The sequence below is a fragment of the Zootoca vivipara genome, chromosome 3 (genome assembly GCF_965207765.1).
Source record: "Zootoca vivipara chromosome 3, rZooViv2.hap1.1, whole genome shotgun sequence".
Lineage (NCBI taxonomy): Eukaryota > Metazoa > Chordata > Lepidosauria > Squamata > Lacertidae > Zootoca > Zootoca vivipara.
In genome coordinates this window covers 64,108,374-64,136,344 of record NC_142586.1, presented here as the reverse complement: position 1 = coordinate 64,136,344, position 27,971 = coordinate 64,108,374, and the positions used below count along the sequence as shown (strand labels likewise).

Below are 27,971 nucleotides of genomic sequence, written 5' to 3'. Positions count from 1 at the left end.
ACGGTGGCTTAAGGACTCTGTTTTTGTCACAGTGTGATTTTTTTATTTACTTCCTTCTGCACATTTTTAAAGGTTTCCTTGAGACGGCAGCAAGTGAGTGAGAGACTGAATGAGTGGGCAGTCTTCAGTGAGAAGAACAAGGAGCTCTGTGAATGGTTGACACAAATGGAGAGTAAAGTTTCCCAGAATGGAGATATCCTCATTGAAGAAATGATAGAAAAACTCAAAAAGGTACAGTGCTTCTGAATTTCTTTTGTAGACCTTTCTACAAACATTCTCAGTTTAGACAGTTACATTAAGCTAGGTAAGCACTTGGAAATAATCAAGTGTAATAATTTGTGTTTGTATTTCATTCTTATTATGTCATAGCTGCCAAGTTCTCCCTTTTTTTAAGGGAAATTCCTTAATGCTGAATAGGCTTCCTCGCGAGAAAAGGGAAAACTTGGCAGCTATGTATTATGTCATTATTTGCTGCAAACAGCTAGGTAAGCAATAGGAAGGAACACTGTTTTTAGCTATGATTTAAATATTCTGCAAGGCTTTGTTGAAACAAGCATTACAAAGTGCCTGTTTTATTAGTCTTCAGCTGGAGGGTGTTGTGAATAAGCTTTATGGTCTCTCTCAATCCCTCTGTCACCCAGGATTATCAAGATGAAATTGCAGTCGCTCAAGAGAATAAAGTCCAGCTCCAGCAAATGGGGGAGCGACTTGCTAAAGCAAGCCATGAAAGCAAAGCTTTGGAGATTGAGTACAAACTTGGCAAGGTCAATGACAGATGGCAGCATCTTCTAGATCTCATCGCAGCCAGGTAAAATAGTTGGTGCTTGTGCTGATGATCATCAAAGCAGGCTAAACACAAAGCTGAAGCTTTACCTTAACCAACCATCATCATCCTTACTTACTGTCCTTCTTTCTTGGCATTTATTCTTCATGATCCATAGTACCTGACATATAATGTCTGTGTTCATTTTGAAATTTGATACTGCTGCTCAACCTATAACTGCATATATTGTAAGGGTATCTAGGCTGCTTTCAGGCTATGGCTATTTTGCAGGTATGATTCAACTGTATACCTGTAAATTAAGGTTACACAATTGAAGGGCATCTGGGGCTCTTATGTAACAACCCCTGCCCCCCCAAATGATTTTTTGTGAGTAAAAAAAATGAACACAAAACAAGACAGTGCAGAATCAATCTGCAGTGAGCGTTTATTTTCAAAATGAAACCAGTTTCTCAAGAAGTGCTTTTAGAGATAAAACAATACACCTGTTTTTTTTAATTTGTTTATTGCATTTCTATACTACCTGTAAATTCCAAGGATCCCAAGGTGGTGTACACCAGGCACCCCCAAACTCAGCCCTCCATATGTTTTGGGACTACAACTCCCATCATCCCTAGCTAACAGGACCAGTGGTCAGGGATGATGGGAATTGTAGTCCCAAAACAGCTGGAGGGCTGAGTTTGGGGGTGCCTGGTGTACACAGTTCTTCTCTTCCCTATTTCATCCTCACAACAATCTTGTGAGGTAGGATAGACTAAGAGATGGTGACAATGACTGGCCCAAGGTCACCCAGCAAATTTCATGGTGGACTAGATTTAGATTGTGTGTATGACTGCATAGAAAAAAAACAAGTACGGTACTCAGTCTTCATTGATTCTAAAATGAAAAGTGTGTATGCAGCTAGAGTCAGCAGTCTGGCTGTCGTTGCTCTGAAACCTTGCCCTATGCTGTGCTAAACTCTGTAAGGTGTAGCTAGCCTTCCTCAAACTCCTATGCCCATCAGCCGCAGTCACCATGGCCAACAGACAGGGATCATAGAATAATAGAATTGTTGAGTTGGAAGAGACCCTGAGGATCATCTAGTCCAACCCCCTGCAATGCAGGAATATGCAGCTGCCCCATACGGGGATCAAACCTGCAACCTTGGTTTTGCCAGCACCACAATCTAACCAACTGAGCTATCCAACAGACAGTAATGATGGGAGTTTCTCCAAAACTTTTAGAGGGCAACTGGTTGGTAAAGTCTACTCTAGCCATTGTGGCCATTTTTACACCTTTACTCTCCTGTAAAGGTTTGGATTTTTCAAAGCAGATGCCAACACAGAGACATTAGTCTCATTATAACAGGAAGTGGTATTTCTTAAAACACCTGTTTGGCTCCTCAGGATGTGGTTTTATAGAAAACAGTAGATCTAGAGCTGTACATTCATTCTGAAACCATTTTTGTTTATTTTGTACAAATGGTCTGCAGAATAATGTTTCTAAATTTATCAATCCTATAAAGAGCAGTAGTTGGCCACTCAAGAAGTCCAAAGGCCATTTTTACACACACACACACACACTTTCCTGCTTAGAATGCTTCCTAATGCATTCCTAATTTAACTAAATGAGTTGCTTCAGTGAAGCTATTTGGGTTCTGCTGCTTCCTCTCAAACCTCCCAAATGTTTTGCTCAATTTCAACTGTTTCATCACAGTTCAGCAGTTCATAGAACACTGATCAGCTTTCATAAAGTCCTCAATTGTGGCTGCACCATTTTGTCATGCCAGGGAAGCAGCTTCTCCTTCATTGCACCTTTACTATCCATTTCCCCAAGTCAAGGAGGCTGGAATTTAGATGAGAGCTATTGCCTCATCAGTGAAGCAGCTCAAACTGGGAGCTTATGCAGGTACTGGAGGCTCCCCTGCTTCCTGGGTCTCAGCCAGGCCCTGGCCGATGCAGGTGTTTCCATGTGCTTCTCCCTCCTCCTGAGTAGCTCTGAAGTGCCTGTCGCCTGGATATCTGGATCCATTGGCTCTTTGGGATCACTGCTGGAGGGTACTGTTCTGCTTGTTGCCCCCAAGTAGAGGCTTTATGTCTCCTCATGAGAATGAATGATAGTCATTCATGTCTAGAAGGAAAAAGCAAAGACTCAGAGGCTCCTCTGGAGTGGAGCTAATCCTATTTAGGTGTATGGAGGATATATTTTCTTTTCTCAGCTATGCCCCACATTAAAACCTGGTTATTTTGTTTCATGGAACTTTTTAGGAAACTCTCTGTTGTTGTTGTTTAGTCGTTTAGTCGTGTCCGACTCTTTGTGACCCCATGGACCATACTCTCTAAGCCGGCCTAAACTCTATGGACCTAGAGGTTCTGGGGTTTTTTGTACCATGTACCGTACTTTTCCGTGTATAACACGCCCCCTATTTTGGGGGACTCAAAATTAAGAAAACTGGGGGGAGAGATTCCTCAAAGTTGTTGAGCTTTTGGAGGGATGGTTGCCCCCAGAGTTGCTGAGCTTTTCTTAGGGGGGAATGCCAGAGATCGCTCACCCACCAGACCAAAAGCAACCTATCCTCTGTCCCATCACAGAAAAAAGCAGCACAGCGTCCGCCCAATTGCCGCAGTGACAGCAAATCAACACCAGCCCTTGCCACAGCCACCAATAACAATCTCCAACTCGCGGCAGCAACCAATCCCAAGTCCCCACAATGCACTACCAATGTATAAGACAACCCTTAATTTTGAACATGATTTTGGAGTAAAAATACATAGTCTTATACACGGGAAAGTACGGTATATCTTTTTTTAAAAATTCCATTTCAAAGCTACATAAAGGAGCCTAAGTTCAACAATGTAGTGGGTTTCTTCATCTGGGGTGGGGAGGGAGGAGATGGTTAGAGGCACTGCAACATTTATGTGTCTCCAAATATACATGGCAATTGGTCTTTTTCACTAGAAGGCACATTGGTGGTGGTGGGGAATTGCAGCTGGGGAGGGAAGGCTTAAGCCCCACCAAGCAATGGCTATTACCCATCCTCCCCACCACTCTGAGCTGCTTCGTATTTTTTTTTAGAATCCTTGGCATAATTGCTAATCACATAATCATTGCAACATGTAGTAAGACCCTGAGCTTTAGAGTACTGTTGCCAGATCTTGTGGCAGTAATTGGATGCTTTCCTTTGTTTATTTTGAAGCTGATGCCAGTTTCTTTGTGTGGTCTTCACTCCTAGTGCTATGAGAGAGGGATTGTATCTCATTAAACACATTCTCAATATCCCATGCAACTTTGCAAACCTTTATCATGCAACCGTTCAATAATATTTTCTCTAAACTCATCCTTGCCATCTAACCCATCCTTATAAGGAAGCTGCTGCAGTGCAACAAGTGGGTTACTGTATTTTGATTCCCTTTCCCCACACCTTTTTGAGCAGGGGCAAGGAACCTCAGACTCAGGGGCTGAACAAGGCTACCCACACCTCTTTATCTGGCCTTTGAGACTCTTCCCAGGCCCTTCACCAGCCTTCCTCAAATTCTTTTGCCTGGTCTGGAATGTGTCCTTGGACTGTGATAAGGCCTCTCGCTTGCCTGGGTGGAGAAGTGTGTTTCTGTGTTTACATCTTTCACTTTCTCATGGCTTGGGTGTAGTCTACTGCAGAAGGTGAAGGTCACATCTGTTGCTCCACTCACTTTTGCCTCCAGACGTTCCCACTGCTGGCATGAGGGTGTTGCGGTCCTTGGGCTTAGAAAGCTTTCCCATGCCTCTGTTACGATATCTGTTTTTGAATCCCATCAGGTTATTTCACCTGTCTCCTCTTTCCTTGATTACCTGTATGTATATAGCAGTACACCTGCCTATGGAGATTAGTATCATACTGCCCCTTTACAGATATTCCCAAGTGGATAAGAAGCTTTCTCCTTTAATTTTAAATGTGACTTGGTTTCAATAGTGCCCCTCTGCTGAATAAAGGCCTAGGTCCATTTGCAGTCCCCATGATCCTCTGATATGTTCCAGAGGGTTGGCAACCCCTTTGGAACAGGGTGAGAGATGGCACAGGGAGCTGCAGAAGGAAGGAGAGGTCCGCAAAAAGTGCCTTCCTCCCCACTCCCAAAATGGAATCCATTGCTGCATCAAAGAGACTTCCATTTCCGGAGGATAAAACCCAATACGATATTGGATACTGAAACTGGATCAGCTCACTGACCCTGAATATTGGGATTCTAGGTGATGAAAGGTGGTGTATAAAAATAAACAATACCTCATAGTAAATTTTATTTTCAATCCATTTCATTGAAATTGCTAACATGGAATTTTTCCTTATTAAAAATATGGTCTGCACACACACAAATTCTGGCTGGGGATGTACAACTCTCCATCCCGAAAGAGGTGGAAGGTTTCCCCCCAAAGGCACTTGAGAAGCACCCACTCAATTCCTGTCTCCCATTTCCCCCTCCTGCCCTGAATGCAGAAGTGCTCACCTTTGGCTAAGCAAAGTGAAAAGCAAAGAAGGCAGTGGATGGAACATAGTAACCTGCCTTATATGGAGTCAGATCACTATTCCATCTAGCCCAATATTGTCTTCAATGCTGCATTCAGGTGCTCCCATTGGTGAATCTGCATAGCCTCAACCTCAACACTGCCCCCCTCCAGGTAAACAGCAGCAACATCACTGCCAGGAGGCTGTTGCTTCGGCTCCACCATACCAGGTGATCTGCTCTTCCACCCAGCACCCCTATAAATCATTCACTTTTTGTTCTAAAACTTCTTTCTTTGATATCACAGGAATCAATAAGAATCAGCTATTTTAACATTTCAAACTTATTTCCCAATTCAAAGGAATATAGTATTTCTAAAAGCACCTTGTAATTCATTTGGTTGATGGGTAGATAAATAAGAAACACCCAGTAAAAATAAATAAATTTACTATGATTTCCCTCCCCCACAAAATAGAGTGTCCATGTCTATCATTTTTAAACACGTTTTAAATTCCCTTGCTGTCAGTATAAGTGTTACACGTGTGCTTGTGTGCCTCTCATTAATACCAATGGGACTTGCTTCACTATGGCTGGTTTGTGCCCAAGTTTGTTGATACTTATTCGGGGCGGGGATTTGCATAAAATCATTAAACAAGGAACATGCTCAGTGCAAATTTATTTTGTATCTTTACTCAAGCTTAAACCTTAAACCTATTCTGAACTTAAACTTTTTCTCTTTTCCTTACTGTTTTCATTTTTTAATCCCTTGCTCTTATAGTCCAGTAGAAATTATATCTCTTAAAAAAGAAATCACCCCAATATTACCCAGCAAAACAAGGAAAGAAAAACACAGACCTCTGCTTTGTTTATGATAACTGGGCACATTTTCTCCTGGACTGTTGGACAGTTGAGTCTACAACTGTTCAGAGTCTGCAGTGGAGGCTCCCCCCCCCCTTCCCTCCCCCATTCGTGGCCTACATTCCAGGAGATCACCCTGGCACATGTTGATGAATGTAAGTTTTATTTAGAAACATGACCACTTGTCACTGCTTGGGCTCATATTATCAGGCAGTGAGTTACTAACATTTGTTGGGAGTGTGAGCATTTTCTGTGTGCACATGGTGCTCTGTGTGGCACACACTAGAGAAGATTTTGGACTGAATGTTCTTAATTTTTGTGCTGGAAAGCTTAATGCTGGTATTGGTGGATTTATGGGCCGTGAAGATGGCAGATGACCGCAGTGTGGATTCAGACCTCCCTGATTGCAATTGCGATGTGACAAGGCATGTGAACATTTTGATTCATTATTATTTTTCCTTTTATGTGTTTCTTTTCCTATTTTAGACCTTTTCCATGTTGAATAGGTGACTAAATGGGAGCTAAGTGCTGATAAACAGATCCTTACATTTTATAAAGCACAAATGTTTGCCGTTCTGGAATGAGCAAAATGAACGGGAAACAACCACCCTGCTCATAGGAGTAACTTGCTCAGTGAAACTGTACACCTAGTTTTACTGCCAATTAAATGCGGGATCACAAACTACACATGAGCCATAGCAGAAAATGCATTTGACTTCACAATCTTCCATGTGCTGTAAAGGAGGCACAGAAAAGGGCCAGCATGGAGACTGGTTTTACAGAAATATTTCAAGCACAATATACACTCTGATCCTTGCTATCAGCATTCTGGATTTATCTTAAATCACCAAAGACACATATTACCAGCAAGCTATACATAGCATTTTATGTGTTACTTATTTCCTAAGAGAATGTTATTATGAGAGAACTGTATCAGAGCTGCTGCAATACAGCCTTCTCAGTCAACTAGGAAACAGATTTATTTTCTTCTTCTTCAGTGCTTTAAGTTCTAGATATATAGATATGTTTTCTGAATCCAACTTGCTTTTTTTCTAAAGCCATCTTAAGACCTGTATGGTTATACCTTGTAGAATTGAAATAAAGCTGGGAGGAAATCTGAAAGAACCTTAAACTTCTTATTTATTTATTTATTTATTTTAAAAAAACATTACAAGTTATTATTAGAAGCCAGCTGTCTGGCTTAATCATGATTCGATGACTTCATGATACAATGTAGTGCACTTGAATAATAGTAAATGCATGTTCAGTATAAAAAAATACTTTAAGACATGTATTTGTCTAAAAAGAAATATCATAGTGTTTAATGGTACCAAAAAATTCCCCACACATGCATTCTTAAAATGATATAAAAATGCCAGATTATTTAGGATTTAACTAGTTGTTGTAATGCAAATATAATGTTACTTTTAAAGTTATTTGTTAATAAAGAATAATGACCCTGGACAATTAGATTAGAAAGTGAGCAAGGTCAAATGGTTAAGATGTGGGCTGTAAGGAATGTACAGCAAGTCACAGGGGACTTACTGTACTTGTGTATCAGGCTTGCTAAATGTATATAACCTTGTTTAAACCTATCATGTGATGATTTCAAGCTGCTATTTTGAACATGAGCTCTCTGAAGCAAGAGAAAGGACTTAGACCAAGCTTCTTAAAGCAGCATGCCTAGGGATTTTCAGAATCGCTGCATGTTTTCCTAGAACACTGACTCCCAAGGTTATTGTTGCATATTTACCTCAAAGGAGATAGAGGCTACAGTGTCTGCAGCTGTGCTGCAGCTAACATACACACAACAAGAACTGCATTCGTTCCATTGTCTTTCATGACATTTACCTGCACATCTATTTGAGTTAGTATGTGTCCTTGTTCCCACGCAACTGTGTTTCCTAGATAACATGCATGCAAACAAATCCTGTAAGCCCTGATTCAAGCAGAGAGCAAAACGGCTAGAGGAAGCCTATGGGCACATGTTTATTTTCCATGTGGTTTGAAGCACAAATTATGTTGCTAGGCTTAGTCAAGGGATTTGCCATTTGATGAATGAGAAGCTATTGATAGCTCTGTCATGATTTCTACATAATCTTCTCCAAACCCAAAGCGTGTGGATATATCCCTCAGACTTTGATTCTAAGCTTACCTAAGTCAAAGCAGGTTTACAACGTGAGGTTTTGGTTCAGTTGCTGGTGTTTAAAACTTAAAAGTGTTTATTTAATTCACACTTTCCTTCAGGCAGAGATGGAAAGCTGCCTGGTTTGTTGCCAGAAAAACCTGCAAAAATGTCTAGAGGAGCACCCAAGTGTTTGCTTTCCCTGCCCCCGCCCCCAAGAATATAGAAATTAGAAATAAGGAAAATGCCGCAGTTAGTCTCAATGCTTTTATTTCTTATCTTATTTTTACTTTTAATCTGTTTTCGGTATTGCTGTTTCATATATTAACCAACCTGCAAGGCAGGAATTGTGCCTTTTTCCAATCCCTCTGTAGATCTAAGTAAGTCTTTTTCTCTTCTGGCTTCACTTTATTTTTATTTCAAGGTACAGTGCTTTTAGCTCCACCTGCAATTGTGCAAATTTGCACTGTGAATGCTTCACAATTACAGGGTGAGAATGCATGATTGTGACTTATCTACCGATTTGCTTTTTAATTGAGACCGTCTGTGAGCGTAGTAGGTAAGCCACACCCTTTCCATGCGACCGCACAGCAGCAGCTCTAGGGTGTTCAGGCATGATGGGAAAACAATGCTTGGAGATCAAATTGGGACCTGTCAAGCTAAAGATTCTAAAAGCTGCACATGCACAGAGTGGACCTACGTACCTTTTGGTTTAGGCTGCTCTCTCCTGACAGACTGGCACCTATTCCAGCACTTTGGGTCTGAAAAGGCAACTATTGCATATACTTTTTGGAATATGTTATATTCAGAGGGCAATATCCAAGGCTCACATTGGGGAGGGGAGAAAGAGCCTTCAGTGAAATCCTATCTTCTGGACACTCTCCCCACCACAACCATTTTAAACCAAATTATGCCTGCTATGGCCATCTAAGCACAGGAGCCAATTCCTAGGGGCTGAGGTCCCTTTGGCCCCCCAATAAAATATTTGAGGGGGTTGCCCCCAAAGTTAATGAGCATTCCCATTCAAATAGGGTGCATGCACATCTTGTGATCAATTATGTGGGGCGGGGCTTACCTCTTTCTTCTAAAACAGCTGCTAAGGGACCTATCAGAAAAGGTAACAGGACCGGTCCCTTCTGCGCCCTGTAATTGAACACTGTAAAAACACTCTGGAATATCTTTTATCAGGAATCTGATAATTAAAGGGAAATTGTTTCCTGGGGGGAGGGGGGAATCCATGTAAATCGCCTATAAGTTTGTTCATTATTTTTCTTGTTTTGAAAATAATTGCTTCATCTGCCTTCACTAACTTTCCTTGCTAGTCTTTTTCAAGGCTAATAGGGGTGAAATTGTATGTAACATATTTTGCTTTAGAAATATTTGATAGATTTGCTGTCATGAAGAAAATGAAAGTTGTAAAATCAAAGTAAATCCTTTGGGCGCATTTTGTGTGTCATTGTGACAAATAGTACTTGGTTTTCTAAACATAACTGGATATGTTCTGCTTCTAGGTAATATTTCTTTCAAAATCCTTCAGCCTTCAGTTGACTATCACATTTATGTTGTGAGAAGAGCAGCTTGTTTATATAACACTCAGCCACTACCGGGATTTTGGAGAAAATTTTAGAAAGCACTTCTTTTATTTGTGTGTGTGATTAAGAGTGCTTATTATAAATAATAATATTGTTTTAAATTTAAATTTGAATGAGAAAAAAATACAATTTAATATAACATGCATTAGCCCTTGAGAAACAAAGTGAAATTGTATTATTGCTTATGAAAGTTATGTTCCAAAAACAGCCAAACAGAATTGTTAATTTTCTCTTTATGCACCAGTGTACTTCTAACAAGGTTTCAATAAAGGCCCCTGCAGATTAGTAAATCTGTTCTTACCGAAGTTGACAAATGGCTGTTTGAATATGTGAACCAGCCACTTCTTTTCTCCCCATGATCCCTTCCATCATGTGGAAGGTCCTATGGAGAAGTATAAGTGCTGAAAGCCCACACCTGTTTTCTATGCAATCCTGTATGTGGGAGTAAAGAAGTACTTAATTGTACAGGGAAGAAAAAATAAGCAAAATAAATTGGCCCAAAGATTTTTAGGGCCAAGTTTTTTCTGTTTTATATCCAGCTTTTGTTTGAGTTGTGCCAACGGTTCGTTGTGGATATAGCTTAACCACAAAAGACAAAACACTGTTCTGCATCAATTATGTTGTTACAGATTAAAATGTTGGCAAAATAGTGCAATCTTGGGTTGGGAAAAATGTGATAGCCCCACATGAAAAGTTATGCACTGATTAAAGAGGTCTGGATTCCCCATAACAACTACACAGTTGTTACACTAAGAAAAAATAACCTGAAAAATTCTGAATAATAGCTCATTTGTTTGCTAATCAAGATAAAAGTTATGGTGGCTATTATCAACGGCAAACACTACTTGGACCAAAATGGGTACCAATAAGTCTTTTCTTTCTCTTAACAGCACTGCATCTTGAAAGAACTACTTCTATTGTAAAAAGAGTAGTGCTACTGTAAAAAATAATGCTACAATTTACTCTTACATCTGAAAGCATTTTGTTGTTTTGTTTAATACTCACAGTGTGTTCTAAGAACTGAGCTGTAGAGTCCAAGACTTCAGAAATAGGGTTTGTAGGGGACTTCCGGCGAAGCATTATGGCGGGCGCCACGGCGCCACGGAGCTCCTGAGGTCAGTCGGCAGATCTAGACTGCCCGGGGGGCTCCTGACCTGCCGGGACCACCGCCGCCGCTGCGTGAGAGCCGGGGGTGTCTAGTGAATCGGTTGAGGGGTCCCCCCCCCCGCCTGCCACCTCAGTGTGTTTCAGGCCGGAATTGAGGGCACCCGGCCGCCGCTCATACTGAGCCCCGGGGCCTTGAATCATCCGCCCCGCAGCGCGCCGGAGCCTCAGAGAGGGAAGGGGGATCTTAAAAAATAAAAAGCCCCGACCTTCTTGCTGCCGCCGCCATCACCGCATTCGATCCAGGGAGGGAGAGGAGCCTCGGACCTGTCATCCTCCCTGCTGCTGCTGCTGCGCTACCGCGCCGAGATCACCCGGCTACCTGGAGCCCCGAAGCCGAAGGGACTCAGGAGTGAGAGTGGGGTGCCTGGGGGAAGGGGAGAGACCCTGACCCAGATACCCCGCCATCGAGCTGCCTCCGCTACCCCCGCCGCTAAATTGAGGGAGAGGTAGGAGGACGAACTGCGGCCTTGCGGGAACACGAGGCTGGGCCTAGACTCAACCTGGGCCTGCTTTCCCGCCGAGTAGCGCGCCCAAAGTCCAAAGGAAGGCCCACTGGAAAGGCCTCGTTTGTTTTTTGTTTTTCTTTCCATTTTTAAATATATATATATATATATATATATATATATATATATATATATATATATATACATATACATATATACATATATATATATATAATAAACCCCTTTTTATTTTTATTCTTTCTAAAAAAAAATTTTTATACTTTTAATGCTATTTTTTAAAATATGTAAATATTTTTATAAATATTATATATATATATCTTTCTTCCCCCCCTTTTTTCATTTTCCTTAAATTTTTCTTCTATAAGAACAATAACAACAAAAAGACCTTGATTTTGTTTCACCCCCCACCCACCCACCCCTTTTTTTAAAAAAAGAAAAGAAAAGAATATATTAATATTTTAACCAATATTTTTAGTATTGCCACCGTCTATTACTTCCACCTTCCACTTTTTAACACCCAACCCCCCTCTTTTTATACATTTTAACCCTTTAGGAAAAAACAGGCAAAAATAAAATCACAAGTTCCTAGCCCTTTTACTAAATTTCTATCCTTTTTAAGCTGCTGTCCTCTCTCTCCTCCAAACCTCTTTTACCTTAGCCTTATATTATTCCTTCCACCTCAATACATAAACCCTTTCCATACACTCAAACCCACCTCCCCAATATATCCTCTCTTTATTTTTACCCTCCGTCTCACTTGTTTCCACCCTCATTTTGTCTTCTCTTTCCTTTTCGGTTCCTTCTTTCCCCCTTTTAAATTGAACCCCCCCCCTATCTAGTCTGTTTATTAACCTGTCTCCAATAGGGGAGCCTTTCCTCCCACTCATCACCCCCCTTTAAAATAAACACTTCTATTTTATTTTTATCTTATTTCCTTCATTCCACTACATAAACCTTCTCCTTGAACCCCTTCCCAGACACTCAATTCCCCTTTATTTGTCCATTCCTTATCTTCCCCTTCCACCCCACTTATCACTCCTCACCCCTTCTTTTGTTTTATACCCTCTTTGTTTGTTGAGTTGCTTGTTTGCCCATCTATAACCCCCCCTTTTTTCTCTTTCTCTCTTTCCCCACCTGTTTGTTTGTCTACTCTCACCTGTTTGTTTGTCTATTTGTCCTTGGGTCTACCCGCCTCTCTGAGTACCTGACCACCGCTTTGACAACACTGTTGAGGCGAGTACGACAACCTCAGAGAAATTCACATAACATCGCCAAGAGATGACACAAATGATTGCCTAAACCGAACGCTCTGCAGAAGCCACCAGTCAACAACGCCTGACTAGTCCAATAACCCAACACCCAGAAATCCTCATCGCCATAACCCCTAACCGCAACACGTCCCACTCTGAGAGAATGCCAAACAAACCTCAAACCAAAAACGTCAAGGAGATGAAGGTGTCACCAACTAAAAAGATGGTAAAAAACACTGAGATCACAACACCTCCTCAAAATGATGAAATATTACAACACCTAAGAGAAATGGAAGAGAGAATGACTAGTAAACTGGAAGCTGCAGTGGAAAATGCAACGGCCCCTATACAGTTACTAATCAGCAATCTTATCTCCAGAGTGGAAGCTCTAGAAAAGAAGAATCAACTGCAAGAAGGAATAATAGAGCAATATCGGGATGAAACCACACGCATGACTGAGAAATTGTGCGAACTGGAAAGAGAAAACGAAGAATTGAGAATTAAACAAGCAGACATCGAAGACCGAAACAGACGCTGTAATATCCGCTTCCGCAACTTCCCAGAAAAAGCAGAGGAGAAAAGCCCAGCAGACCTGATTGTGAGCTGGTTGAAAGATACAATCCCAAATCTAACACTCGAGGTATCCGATCTGGAAAGGGCACACAGAGCTCTAAAACCTTTGCCAAAACCTGGTGCCCACCCAAGAGACATCATAGTGTGCTTTTCACGCTACAGAAAAAAGGAGGAGATATGGAACAGCCTCAAAAACTCAACCAACCTCCAATACAAAAACAATTCCATATTGGTCCTACAAGATCTATCCCAGGACACCCTAAATCGGAGAAAAAACCTACGTCCATACACTCAGCTTCTTCAGCAAAAAGGGATTCGATACCGTTGGGGCTTTCCCTTTCGTCTCATCGTGACAACCGACACAACGCAATACATGGCTACCAACGAAACGGAAGCCCAACAACTATTGAGGAACCTTGGACTCGATCCTCCATCGAACCAGCAACAGAAAGACTTACCAAGTGACAGCCGAGATCAAGAAAGTGGAATAACAGTAAATGAGTGGATGGAAGTAAAGAGAGGAAAGAGACAACAGAAGCAATACATCAAGACTCGTCGATTCAACCATCTACCATCGCGCACAAAATCATTCTACCGGACATTCTCTACAGGACGCCTAACCACGATCAACCGAACCAAAACATCACTGAGGAACAACCCTACAACAACAACAACCACAGCTAAATGAGGCAACCGGAAAACATCTCGAACTGCAGGACTGGTGATCCCCCTCCCCCCCTACCCCCTCCCCATAGGCCTTGAACATAACTATCATCATCAATATCCCCCCCAATCCCACACCTCCATAGAACCTACCCCATCCCAACCCCACCCTGACACCAGTCCAGATAACCTCAATCACATTCCCCATCAACCACAACCCATATCTCCAGTATCCCTTTCATACCAAACAAGAGAAAAACAACTCCCAACATCCATAACATAACACAACTCACTATCAGGCTAAAACATGATACCTATTCAACAACATGGTGGCACCAGAGCGCACCAACACATACACACACTCTAACACATCAGTGATGTTGCTATTAACATTGGCAACATTGCTCACGAACCTTATACCAGACACTAACATTACAAAACCACTCTACACCGTCTTGCTGATCACCCCCTGTCACAAACGACGAAGGGGAAGGCCTGTCCTTGAGTACAGCCCTTCACATCAGCCGAGACCAAGGACCAACCGGCTATTTGCCAAAAGGTCCAAAATACCCCAAACGAACACCTATATAACTACATATAGGAAACCCTCTATAACTTACCTCCCACTCTTTAACCCGATTCTAATTCTGATCCCATTGAACCCCCACCTGCCACATCATAAGTCAGCGCAACTCCAATGGTTCAATACACGACACGAAGTGAGGGATATAGGACAACCCAAACGGGTTGGCAAGGAACCATCCTACAGAATAAATAAACAAGATGGCTAGCTTAAAAGCAATCACACTAAATGTGAGGGGGCTGGGAAACCCAATCAAGAGAAAACGTATCACCTCATACATAAATACCATGAAACCACACATCACCTTCCTACAAGAAATACACAACCCACCCAAAGGGAACAAACTCCTGAATGACCCTCGTTTTAGTCAACAATGGGTAGCACAAGGCTCAGGAAAGGCCCGCGGAGTAGCTGTAATAATTAGTAGGGACTTAAATTTCAACGCCACAACAGTCCTAAAGGACAAAAAAGGTAGATTCATTTTCATTAAAGGAATACTAGATGGCAAAATTAAACTGACAATCGGCTCATTATATGGCCCTAACTCGAGACAACTTGAATTCTTTCAAAAAACACTAAACAAGTTCCTTTCTTTCTCTGAGGGGGAAGCAATTCTAGGAGGCGACCTTAACTTAAATATTAAGGGCATAACTCTGGAAAACACACATCCTGTAAACTCACAGGCAACCCTCCTCAACCCTCCCTCCCAAACAACTAAGGCTTCTTACAAGTTACTAAAAATGTTAAAAAACAGGGGTCTTTATGACATTTGGGGCGAACACAACCCAGGAGACATCACCCACACATTCCAGTCCGGACGTCATGGTACAACGTCCAGACTGGACAGCATCCTGCTCACACAGGATCTGATCCCCTTGGTAGAATCAACAAACATAGGCAGCATCAAAATCACAGATCATGCCCCAGTAGAAGTCACTGTTAAAATAGGTGAAGAAACGCAAACTACTCCATCATGGTCTTTCAGTCCCATTCTAACCACAAACACCCAAATTAGAGCAAGTATCACAAAAACTCTCCAAAACTATTTTAAGGAGAATGATGTAGACAATATAAATACCCCCCTCTTATGGGACGCTATGAAAGCGGTGACCAGAGGAGTTTGCATAAAAGAGAAAGCACTCCTTAAAAAACAAACCTCTTCAAAAATTAACAAAATAGAACAAGACATCATTGCCCTCTCATCACGTTACAAACAAACAGGTTCCAAAAAACTACTTAAACTTCTAGAACAAAAGAGAAGAGAATTAGACTCCTTAGAAATCAACAAAACAATGATCAATATTTTATATTCTAAACAGCGCTTCTATGAGTATGGAGGGAAAAACTCCAGACTATTAGCAAATAGATGCAGGAAAAAAGCACTTAAAACAAGAATACACTGCATCGCCAAAAAAGACGGCAACGTGACATTTTCCCCGAAAGAAATAACCTCTGAATTTGCAGAATTCTACTCCAATCTGTACACTTCTCACAACCCAACTGAGGAGGGAATTAGAAAATTCCTGGCAGAACTGACCATGCCCACCTTAACCAACGAGGAACAGGAATTTATGGACAGCCCTATCACCCCTGAGGAAATAGATACGGTCCTTAAAAACCTGAAACCACATAAAGCCCCGGGCCCAGACGGCTTCACGGCAGAATTCTATAAAAAATTCAAAGAACCCCTGATGCCCTACATGATACGCCTATTCAATGATATCATGAAAGGGGGGCTCATTCCCAAAACATGGAATCAATCTAAAATAGTCTCCATCCCAAAACCATTAAAGGACAACCTCAAAGTAGAATCTTACCGCCCAATTTCATTAATAAATCAGGATTACAAGATATTCACATCAATATTGGCCAATCGTTTAAAAATCTTTCTAGGCAATTTAATAGTCCCAGACCAGACTGGCTTCGTCCCTGGTCGCAATATTACAGACCCCATCAGGAAACTACTAAACTTAATCAACCACAGTAAGGCAACTAAACTTCCACTGACAATTATGTCCCTAGATATCCTCAAAGCTTTTGATTGCTTGGAGTGGAAATACTTATTAGCAGTACTAACTAACATGAAATTTGGCCCCAACTTCCTACAAATCCTCAAACAAATATATTCCCAAGCCTCAGCAAAATGCAGAATTAATAATATGGACTCAAACACCATAGCAATTCAAAGAGGCACAAAACAAGGATGCCCGCTGTCTCCATTCCTATTCATCCTAGCTTTGGAGCCCCTAGCAATCCGAATCCGAGCAGCCACAGACATCAAGGGAGTGGAAATAAAAGGCAAAAATTATAAATTAGGGCTCTTTGCAGATGACCTGATGGTCACAACATCAGACCCATTAAATACAGCAACCTCCCTAATCAGAGAACTCAACACATTTGCAATGGTGTCGGGCCTACAGGTAAACTTTGGAAAATCAGAAGCCATGTGCTTCAACACCCCTCCCCATATCCAAAAAGAACTTACTAATATCACCAAAATAAAACTTTGTCATACCAAATTCAGATATCTAGGGGTACAAATAACCAAGAACCTCAATAAATTATACCTCCATAATTACAAGCCCATGTGGCGACAAATAAACAAAGACCTAAAGAAATGGGACAGTATGAGTTTCACTCTTTCAGACAGAATAGCCATCGTCAAAATGGTCACCCTCCCAAAACTGACATACTTATTCCAAACCCTCCCAATCTGGATCCCCCCAACCCAACTTCGCAAATGGCAGGGAAAATTACATTCTTTTATTTTCTCACATAAAAAACCAAGGATTGGCACCAAATACCTTCACCTCCCCACCTCAGTAGGAGGATGGGGAATCCCCAACATAGAAACATACTACAACGCCAACCAAATACGCCATATAATCCCATATATACTACAAGACGAGACAAAACAATGGGTACATCTGGAGAGGGACTCAATTGAAAATATCTGCACCACAGCATATCCATTTCTCCCAAACAAATTAAGGAAGATTCCCACAACACTCAACAGATACACACAAACCATGTTCAAAGCATGGAAAGCAGAAACTAGTAAACTATCTCCAACCCCATCCCCATTAATTCCCCTGGCTTACCATCCCTTGTTCCATCATGCAGCACAAAACCTCCAGATGAAGACTTGGCAAACTAAAGGTTTACATCGCTTAATAGACTTTTATAAAGACAACAAACCTTTGTCACCACAAGAAATACAGGACAAACTAGAAGACATCCCAATGTCCTGGTTAGCACAACATCAACTACATGCCTTTCTGAACAACCCAACTGTAAAACCAGCAGCAACTAGACCCCTGACAGCTTTCGAAAACCTCCTCCAATTGCCAAAAGGACACGGAAAAGGGATGGTATCTGCAATTTACAAGATACTAATTCAGAATCCCATAGATCCCCTGGACAAGATAAAAACGACAATGGGAGGATGACATAGGATATGAAATCAACCCTACCCAATGGACTAAAATGTGGTCGAAACCCCCTTTCAAATCTATATCAATGAAAAGAAAAGAACTCTCATTGAAACTAACTCACAGATGGTACCTGACTCCACGAAAATTATCACTAATACGATCAGGAATCTCATCAAAATGTTGGAGAGGATGCACTTCCACAGGCACGTACCTCCACATGTGGTGGGAGTGCCCTAAAATTCAATCATTCTGGAAGACATCTATGCAAGAAATTTGTAACATAACTAAGCAAGTGCTAGAAATTACCCCAGAATTGGTTTTACTAAATATCTTTCAAGATAACAACGCTCACGCAAATCATAAAGAACTTATAATCCATCTGTTGTCAGCAACTAGAAGCATCATAGCCAGGCACTGGAAGGACTTATCGGGAGTGGGCTTGGACCAATGGTACCAAGTTGTATGGGAAACGGCCCTGCTAGAAAAACTAACCAGTAAGCTGAAACTGACACGGGGACAAACAGAAGAAGACACCTTCACCCCAGTATGGTTCCCCTTCATCACTTATACAACCCAACAGGAAAATGACAAAAGCTTACCGGCAGCATACAAATCAATATGGCTAACTTGATCAAAACACCCTCCCCCCCCCCACTCACGCAAGAAATTAAGGATCATCACAGCCAACCATGAATGAATAACCACATTCTAAGACGAATCCTGACCTCTCTCACCAACAAAGAAGCACGAACAAACAACAGAGAACCTGTACAAACGACGCTGACGCCGAACCCCTACACATATCAAGAAAAACAGAAACATCGGCAATCCACCACACCCAACCCCCCATCCCACCTACCTCTTTCCCCCCTTCCTCATACTGTCTCAACAAGTTAAAATTGATGTGTAAAAATGATGCGGGAAAAAAAAATGAGACATTGCACTATCTTTGTAACCTAAGAAAATCTTTAATAAAAATAATTACAAAAAAAAAAAAAAAAGAAATAGGGTTTGTAAAGATAATTTTTTTCTATGTATATTAATCTCACAAAAATGTTTTCCTACTTGGCAGTGCCTTCTGTATCTTCAAACTGTAATAAGAGATGTGGTCATGAAATAAGATACATTTTGTTAAAAGTATAGGCCCTTGTTTATAATATCTGTACCTAAGAGCGTGGTGTTCAGATGTAAAAGCCCAACTACTTCTGTACAGAAAATCATGAGAATAGATATGCTGTTTAACAATGCAGACTATTTAGTAACATACTCATAATCTTGCCTGTGATCTTGCAGGATGAAGAAGCTGAAGGAGACGCTGGTGGCAGTCCAGCAGTTGGATAAGAACATGAGCATCTTGAGATCTTGGCTTGCCCACATTGAGTCAGAATTGTCCAAGCCCATTGTCTATGAAACATGTGATTCCGAGGAGATTCAAAGGAAACTAAATGAGCAGCAGGTAAAACAAAAATCTGAGGTAGAAGAACAAAAAAATCATGAAACACCCACACTCCCCATTGCACAAAGGTGAGAGTGATCCAAGTGTGGTACAGGCTTGGGCCTGCTGTATCCAGCAAGAGGGCAGTGAGAGGAAGATGCCCTTAAATTTCATGGCAGGTGATGCTTATAGCATTACTCTGATAGAGTCTTCTGCTGTCAACATGGAACTGCTCACTGACCCTACCAAATTGCTACCAAATGAGGTAAGGCACTGTGATGTTGTGTCTAGAATGTCAGCTTCTGCTGTAATTAGCTTTTCATTGTGTGGGAGTTTTGGAGTGGAGTGTGACTCTGCAGCTTTGCCCAGACACTAGTACTAATATATTCAAAGTAAAACTAGGTACCATTTATTCACAATTATACATTGGCATAGCAATGTATCTAAAATGGGTTGAATTTGTACCCCACAGTCAAAGGGTACAGAGTTGAAACTAATGGACATAACTCAGTCATTGTTGTTAATTTCAGTGGCCTACTCTGAGTTTCTTTCTTTCTTCGGTGATCACTCATGGCTGAGTAAGATTGCCTTCCATGAAAACATGTTTATATTACTACATGTTTCACAAGAATAACTCCAGGATTTAGAAATTTTCAGTAATCTCAGATTTGTTGTTGTACTTACTGTTCAAGTTCAGTCCAGATGGGATACTGTAAACTGTTGAATCACATGTTTAGGGTTAGCTTCTTTTATGAGGATGATTCTATTGCCATATGACCCACCCATCCATCCATTTAGTAATTTCCTTTTGAACTGCATATATCACTATGTATACCACACATGCATCTCACACTAACCTTTTTATCTATTGAATTGTTTCCAGCCAAAGCTGGCCCTTGAGGAACACATACCATCCTTAGCCTGTATTTTAAAATAATATAGTCTATATTTATCCATATTCTTCCAAACAGGGATCATATGGGACCATGAAAGATGTATATATGGCACAACATAGCAGATACAACCCAGAATTCACCAGTTTTACTCACCATTGTTCACATCAATAATTCTTGTCTGGGACAAATCCTGTCAAAGTTAACACGGTCCTGTTGAAGATGCACACTTGCACAGTTTTGTGAAATGTTACTAGAAAATTTTTCTAGATCAATTAGGCTCTGATTTGATAAACAAAACCCAATATTTGTTAATCATAAATGTTCACTAGTGATTAAAATTAAGCTACTTGCCTTTGTTGGCATATTAAATATTGCAAAACTTAGTTTAACATAACTCCCTTTAATTCCAGACTTTAAGGTTTGTATAAACTATGCTAATTACTTGCCCCAATAAGTTCCCAGCTGTTAAATGATAGAGAAGTGACGATAAAGGCTAAACAAAGACAATTTTAGTTTTCAAATCAAGTCGTTGCAGGGAAGCACTTTTGGTGCTTTGAAGTGCCACTCAGTTGTCTGACACCTGAAAGAGAAGTTACTCAGAAATTCATTTGATTGTATAAGGACTGTTATTTCATAATTCAGCAGAGAGGTATGAGAGGATTTTCAAAGAACTGCTCCTAGATATACTCAGTATTAAATTGAAAGAAATAAGTGCTTACTTTGTGTAATCCATAATTTGTATATCAATGTTATCAGCATAACTTTTTCCTTCTTTTTTAAGAAAAACTATTTGTGCTAATATAGCTAATACAAAAGGCTTTGCTTTACTTTTACTTTAGAAGAACAAAGGTGGGTAGGCATGTGAATGACAGCTTCCCTCTCTTCCCTAAATGTCACTATTTCACTGGACCTTACTTTTCAGTACATGCACTTAGAATCTGAGTCAAAAACTGTTGGACAAGTTGATAGCCACTCATCAGAATGGCTTTTTTTGTAATCAATTGCCAAATTGGCTGCTTTCATCCATTTCTGTTCCAAGTTTGCCTTGCTTGCTTCTGCTGCATATTTTTTTTAAGCTTGCCTCCTGTTTTGTCTAAGATGTTTACAAGTTCATCTGTTGACCTATAGGAGCTGCAAAGGGACATAGAGAAACATAGCACTGGAGTTGCATCTGTCCTCAACCTTTGTGAAGTTCTGCTCCATGACTGTGACGCTTGTGCTACTGAAACAGAATGTGACTCCATCCAGCAGGCCACACGGAACCTGGACCGAAGATGGCGGAACATCTGTGCTATGTCAATGGAAAGGCGACTCAAGTAAGCACTTGACCCAGAGAGTCCTCAGATGATCCTCAATACCGTATTTCTTAGAATGGATGAAACCTTGTCAGTTCTGTATTCAACAGAGTATCTGCTGCTGGATCTTGGCCCAAATCTTTGGGCTGGATCTCAAAAGATGGGCCAATAGAGTTGTGTGCATATAGTTCAAGCAATCTGATTGTGCCTATATAGTTCAAGGAATCTGTTACTGCTGCACATCCTGAAAACATATGTTTTGCATGAAAGATCCCAGGTTCAATCTCTAGCATATCCACTCAGGGCTGGGAAACACTTCTCTAAAACCCCAGAGAGCCATTGCCAGGCTGTGTAGACAATGCTGAGCTAGATGGGTGGTTGATCTCAATATAAGGTAGTTTCCAACATCACAGTGAATGTTTTGGGGATGTTGGGTTGTTGTTGTTGTTGTTGTTGTTGTTGTTGTTTTAAAACCCATTCATAAGTATCTTGATGACCATTTTATTTTCCATTGATGACTTACAATTTAATGCTGTGAGTCCCTGTATGATTAGTAATTTGCTATACTGCATGCTGGATATACCAATTCATGTGCTAGTGAAAGGAAGCCTCCAGGAAGTTTTGTCCCTTAAATTCAACATTGGGCAACTACAGTGTTTAGTGCACTGAGAAAGTTTCTTTTTGTGCTCAGAAATCATCGGAGAGCAGCTGTAGTTTGTAAAAGCAAGATTGCATTTCTGGACCTATTCTGCTCAGCACTTGGTTTATGGTACCCTTATTATAAACATCTTACAATTTTTATATGAATTCCAAATGAGAATTTGCCATGTATAAAGAGAAAAAAACAACAGCCCACAGCTGTCTTGCTCCAGCTCAGCCAGCAATTTATGTTGCTTGTTAATCAAACTTACTATCAAGCTTTGGTTAAGAATCAGTTATTGTTCTGTGCAACTGTTGTTTGCTTGGGCATGCACCCTTATTTCCCTGTTGCAGCTGGTGAAGTAAATAAGAAGTTGAAAAATCAATAAAGTGAATCACAGCCTATCCTCATTTTTCATTTTCTGCTTCAGGATTGAAGAGACATGGCGACTGTGGCAAAAGTTCCTGGATGATTATTCTCGCTTTGAAGATTGGCTAAAAATTTCTGAAAGAACAGCTGCTTTCCCTAGTTCTTCTGGCGTACTGTACACGGTTGCTAAGGAAGAACTAAAGAAATTTGAGGTGACTTGTTACATTTGAAATATATTACCTTTTGATCCTATTACAGCAGCGAGCGTGTTCTTGCCCTGTCAGAGAACATGTTACTTGATAGGGAAGTTCTTCATTAATATAGAATGATTAATACTTTTGCAGCCATCTCATGAGAAATAATTGGCTAGAGAAAAAGACAGGTCACTCTTTCCATAATGCTATAGGCCTCAGTTTCTTCTGCCCACCCACCCCTCCTTTAGCACGGCTACAAGAAGGAAATGGGATGTTTTCCCTTCTGTTTTTAACTCACTGTAGTTAATTCTTAAGTCCTAAACCAGACAAACTAGTTAGCGTTAACTCTGAGTTAAGTAAACAAGCTAGCTTCAAATCTGGTTAATACTGGCTTGTTTTCCTAAACTGTATTTCAACACCAATCACAGTTGATGGTTCCAGCCTAACAAGTATCCATGGTTAGTTGAAAATTGGAAGCAAAAGCTTCTAGTCCAGGCATCCCCAAACTTCGGCCCTCCAGATGTTTTGGACTACAATTCCCATCACCCCTGACCACTGGTCCTGTTAGCTAGGGATCATGGGAGTTGTAGGCCAAAACATCTGGAGGACCGCAGTTTGGGGATGCCTGTTCTAGTCTCATCCTTGAGAGAAGTGGCAAGAGGAGTGTGCACAAGGCTCATGCATGAATGCTAAACAGTGAGTTAGCAATATGTGTGAATGTAGCCATTGTTTCCAAATCTCCAAACCATGCTTTGAATGAATGGGAATATGTCTTTACTTCAGGCCCTCAAGAGTCTTTAAGGTAAAGGGACCCCTGACCATTAGGTCCAGTCGTGACCGACTCTGGGGTTGCGGCGCTCATCTCGCGTTATTGGCCGAGGGAGCCAGTGTACAGCTTCCAGGTCATGTGGCCAGCATGACAAAGCTGCTTCTGGCGAACCAGAGCAGCGCACAGAAACACCGTTTACCTTCCCGCTTGGAGCAGTACCTATTTATCTACTTGCACTTTGACGTGCTTTCAAGCTGCTAGGTTGGCAGGAGCTGGGACCGAGCAACGGGAGCTCACCCCGTTGCAGGGATTCGAACCCCCAACCTGATCAGCAAGCCCTAGGCTCTGACCCACAGTGCCACCTGCGTCCCTAGGGTCTTTAGTTACTGCTTAATTCACCATAGGTAATTTTTAACCTTCATACCAGTATTGGAAAACAGCTTCAAAATATAGTTTCTAATTCTGGTTGGGAGAGTATATGCAAACCATAGTTTGCCAATTTCAATGCAAGCAAGCTTTGCCTGAACCAGGAAGCAGCTAACTAGCTCTAATTGGCATGATTTAGGGGACTGAAAATATTTCATGTAAACCAACACTATGAGTTTTCTGATTGTACTACCCGGTATGTAGAGAACAGTTCAAAACATTCCTTACCATCCAATTTCACGCAAGTTTTTATTTTTAAAAACTTTGTAATTTCCCACCATCCTTCCTTTTCTCTTCCATTTCATTTGCAAACTATTGCCATGCTCTTCCAAGTAGGACTTCATCATGCAAACACTCATATGCATTATTAGGTTTGCAGGATGTGTAATCAATTTCTCTGAAGAAAAAAGTTCTTCAAACTTTTCTTCTTACTCATTTCTTCTGCCCCTAATTCACTGAAGATTCATATAGTTAATGATTTCCACTGAAACTCAACCAAGTATAGTTTAATTAGCCTTTCTTATTAAAACTGGCTTGATTTCATCTTGAAGCTAGTGTTCTGTAATTTTTGTCTCATCTCCTTTTATCCCAACTGTTTCAAATCACTTTCCCCTTCCTACATGCTGAATTGTATAATTACTGTAGGAAAAAAATTAACTGTTCACTAAAAAGCTCCAAAAATCATTCTAGTTGGCTTTGGAACTTTTCTTTCATTCACTATTTCTATATTCTGTCACAGAATAAGGATTTAAGGTGACAAAAGGCAAAAGAGGGTGAGATTCCTGTAACAATTGTGTAAAAGAGGAACAGCATCGCTTTCTGAAATTCCACCTTCTATATATAGTTTCTTAAAGGCACAGGAGCCTCTCCTTGTTTGTGAATAGTCACACCACAAGGTTTTAAAAAACCATACATTGGTCTTTTTTGTAGAGTTTGCATGTACCATTTGAAAGTAAATAAAAAAATGGTTATCAAGATTGGTCTTGAGCAGGCATAGGCAACCTCAACCCTCCAGATATTTTTTGGCCTACAACTCCCATGATTCCTAGCTAACAGGACCAGTGGTCAGGGATGATGGGAATTGTAGTCCCAAAACATATGGAGGGCTGAGGTTGCCTTTGCCTGGTCTTGAGTTTCTCTGATTATGTCCTTAATGCTGCTTTTGGTTGATTATCAGGATGAGGATTCTAAAATTCTAGCTTAGCTGACGGTTCTCACTCATGCCATTGCCATTAACCAGAGACTGGGGCTTCAAGCTTAAACTCACCTAGGAACAAGTCTAAATGACTTAATTCATTTTTGTGACTGTGTGACTTAATTCTGAGAAGATATTTCTTGATCTTCACTGTAAACGAGGTTGCTAAAGTCAATATAGAAACACGTTCTTGTTTAATACAGCACTGAGAGCTTGAAATCATGTGCAACTGTCCAGCCTTTGAACAAAAGTTACTAACAGATTACATCGCAGCTGTGATTCACTAGACATAAGGACTGCCTGTTACAAAATGTATTTGTGATACATTTAGAGACAGGTGCATTTTGTTTCTGTAAGAGATACTTTGCTGATCTTAACACATGTTTTGTTCCTCTGATTACCATTTCCATTGCATTTGAAAACTCTCTTCTCTTCTTTTATCCCCCTTTCTACGTTCTGTATTGACATTAAGCCTGAGTTGTTAATTTATGGGAAGAATCCTGTGGGGATTTTTGCTGCTTCAAAACTTTTAATAACTCGAGGAAAAACACCAAGCTACAGGACAACGGAAAAATTATGACTAGCCTCTTTAGCCAATTTCTTGTAATGGAAAATTCATTCCCACTCCCGGTGTTGATTTAGCACACCCAAACACACACACACACACACACACGCACACACACACACCATCTACTTAGTTTTCCAAGAGGATATTTTGTAGGATCATAAATGATTACTGCCCAACATCCTATCTCAATCCTTGAATTCCCATAACAAAAAAGGTTTTGATCATATGAGACTCACAAATGGAGAGAATGGTGTTGTACCCTGCATGCAAGCTTCCCATAGGCATCTTATTGGCCACTGTGAAAACAGGATGCAGCACTTTTGTTCTCATCCGGTCACATCCCAGTATCACATGTGTTGTGTAGCTCTGGATTCACTTAAGGGAAAACTGAACTGATTTATTCTTAGTAGAATATTGTAGCACCAATCAAAAGTCACTTCTTCAATTACCCCTTCATACATGCATGTACTGTAATATCCTTGATAGTAATTTCCATCTACAAAGATCTGTTCTGTGGTACTGTTGCCAAGGTCAAGGACAAGGAAAATACAAACCATGATTTACAGAGGCCAGTGCTCTAATAGGCTCTTTTGTTGCTGCTATTCTTGTAGGCTTTTCAGCGGCAAGTTCACGAAAGCCTGACTCAGCTGGAACTGATTAACAAGCAGTACCGCCGCTTGGCCCGAGAGAACCGCACTGACTCTGCTTGCAGCCTCAAGCAGATGGTCCATGAAGGAAACCAGAGATGGGACAATTTACAAAAGCGAGTGACCTCCATCCTCCGAAGACTTAAAGTATTTCTCCATTCGTAGTTCATTCCTTATGGTGGTATATTTTTGGATGGGGGGGGGGGGTTTGCTGTTGAGAACATTGCAGTTTTATTAATTGATGTGGTGCTTGTGGTGGTTTTATTTAAGTTCTTTTGGTAAAGTTGAAAAGCTATAAGCATTTAAATCAGGTTTATTTCCTTTTTTAGCATTTCATTGGTCAGCGTGAGGAGTTTGAGACGGCACGGGACAGCATTCTAGTCTGGCTTACAGAGATGGATCTACAGTTAACCAATATTGAACATTTCTCAGAGTGTGATGTTCAGGCCAAGATAAAGCAGCTCAAGGTATAGAGATACAACCTATACACACAGTAACAAAAACAAACAAACCCAATAAGCACTTTACACATTATTTAAAAGGTTTATTCAAGGCAAGTTTCATAAACATGAAAATGGAAAGGAAAGCACTAAGTGGGATTCTCAGTCCACATCAAGTAAATCAGTTCTGACATGCGAAAGCAAACAGATGACATCTGAAAGTTTAATTGTTTGTTCACGAGTTGCTTTTCTTTACCCATATTTAGAGAAGAGATGGAGAAATGCCCAGCACAAATCACTGGGTTGTATCTAAAGTAGCACCAAGGAAGCCTTCCATCAGTGCAAGGATTTCCACTTGCCCAAGAGCACCACCTCCCCCGCGTGCTCCCTAAATCTGTACTGGATTTACCCTCAACCCTCCACAGCAGATATGGAGAGGGGACAAGGTGCACACAGGGGAGTAGAGAGGAGAAGGTCCCTTTGCACAAGTGAACATTTTTGAGCTAATGGGACATTTCGGTTGGACAGCACCCAAGCTTTGTCCTAACTAAAGATTCTCAGATGGAAGTTGCCTTATACTGAATCAGGCCATTGGTCCATCTAGTGTAGCATTATCCACATTGAGTGACAACAGCTCTGAAGGCTTTCAGACAGTGAATATTTCCATCCCTACATGGAGATTCTGGGGATTGAACCTGGGACCTTTTGTAAAGTATGTGTTCTGCCACTGAGCCACAGCCCTTCCCTTCCACGTCACAGTGGGAAACAGTAGATGGAGCAAAGATTAAGGGTCCATTGTCATTGCTTCTCTTGGTGGCAGTTGTGGTTCCCCATACTCAGAGGAGTTCCTGGATTCAGGTCTTCTGCCAAATGTCTAGGTTGGTCCTATGATACTAGTGGCATGTTTTGTTTTGTTTTGTTTTGTTTTGTTTTGAAGTCAAGTTGACTTTTCACCTGTGTGCCTATTTTGCATTAGCTCTGCAGTATAAAACAACTAAGGATACTTTTGTTCCAGGACTCAGGTGTGTGTGGTGACAGAACTGAATATAGATTCCCGGCAGTAGATGGGATCACCTCTTCTGTCTGAACTTGCCCACAAATTATATCTTTTGGGCTATTGCTGAAGGCACCATGACTGAACAACTGTGTTGTA

General features: G+C 41.0%; 1 protein-coding gene across 18 annotated transcripts in view; it reads left to right on the top strand.

Moving 5' to 3' along the window:
* Positions 1-27,971, top strand: part of SYNE1 (spectrin repeat containing nuclear envelope protein 1) — a 296,175-nt gene that overhangs the window by 238,366 nt on the left and 29,838 nt on the right. For all 18 annotated transcript variants that reach the window (XM_088667313.1, XM_088667312.1, XM_088667311.1 and 15 more), the window contains 7 exons: positions 73-231; positions 642-808; positions 19,238-19,400; positions 21,404-21,591; positions 22,641-22,791; positions 26,343-26,525; positions 26,708-26,845. In XM_088667313.1, the coding sequence (XP_088523439.1) occupies positions 73-231; positions 642-808; positions 19,238-19,400; positions 21,404-21,591; positions 22,641-22,791; positions 26,343-26,525; positions 26,708-26,845 (1,149 nt within the window). The remainder of the gene's footprint in view (positions 1-72; positions 232-641; positions 809-19,237; positions 19,401-21,403; positions 21,592-22,640; positions 22,792-26,342; positions 26,526-26,707; positions 26,846-27,971) is intronic.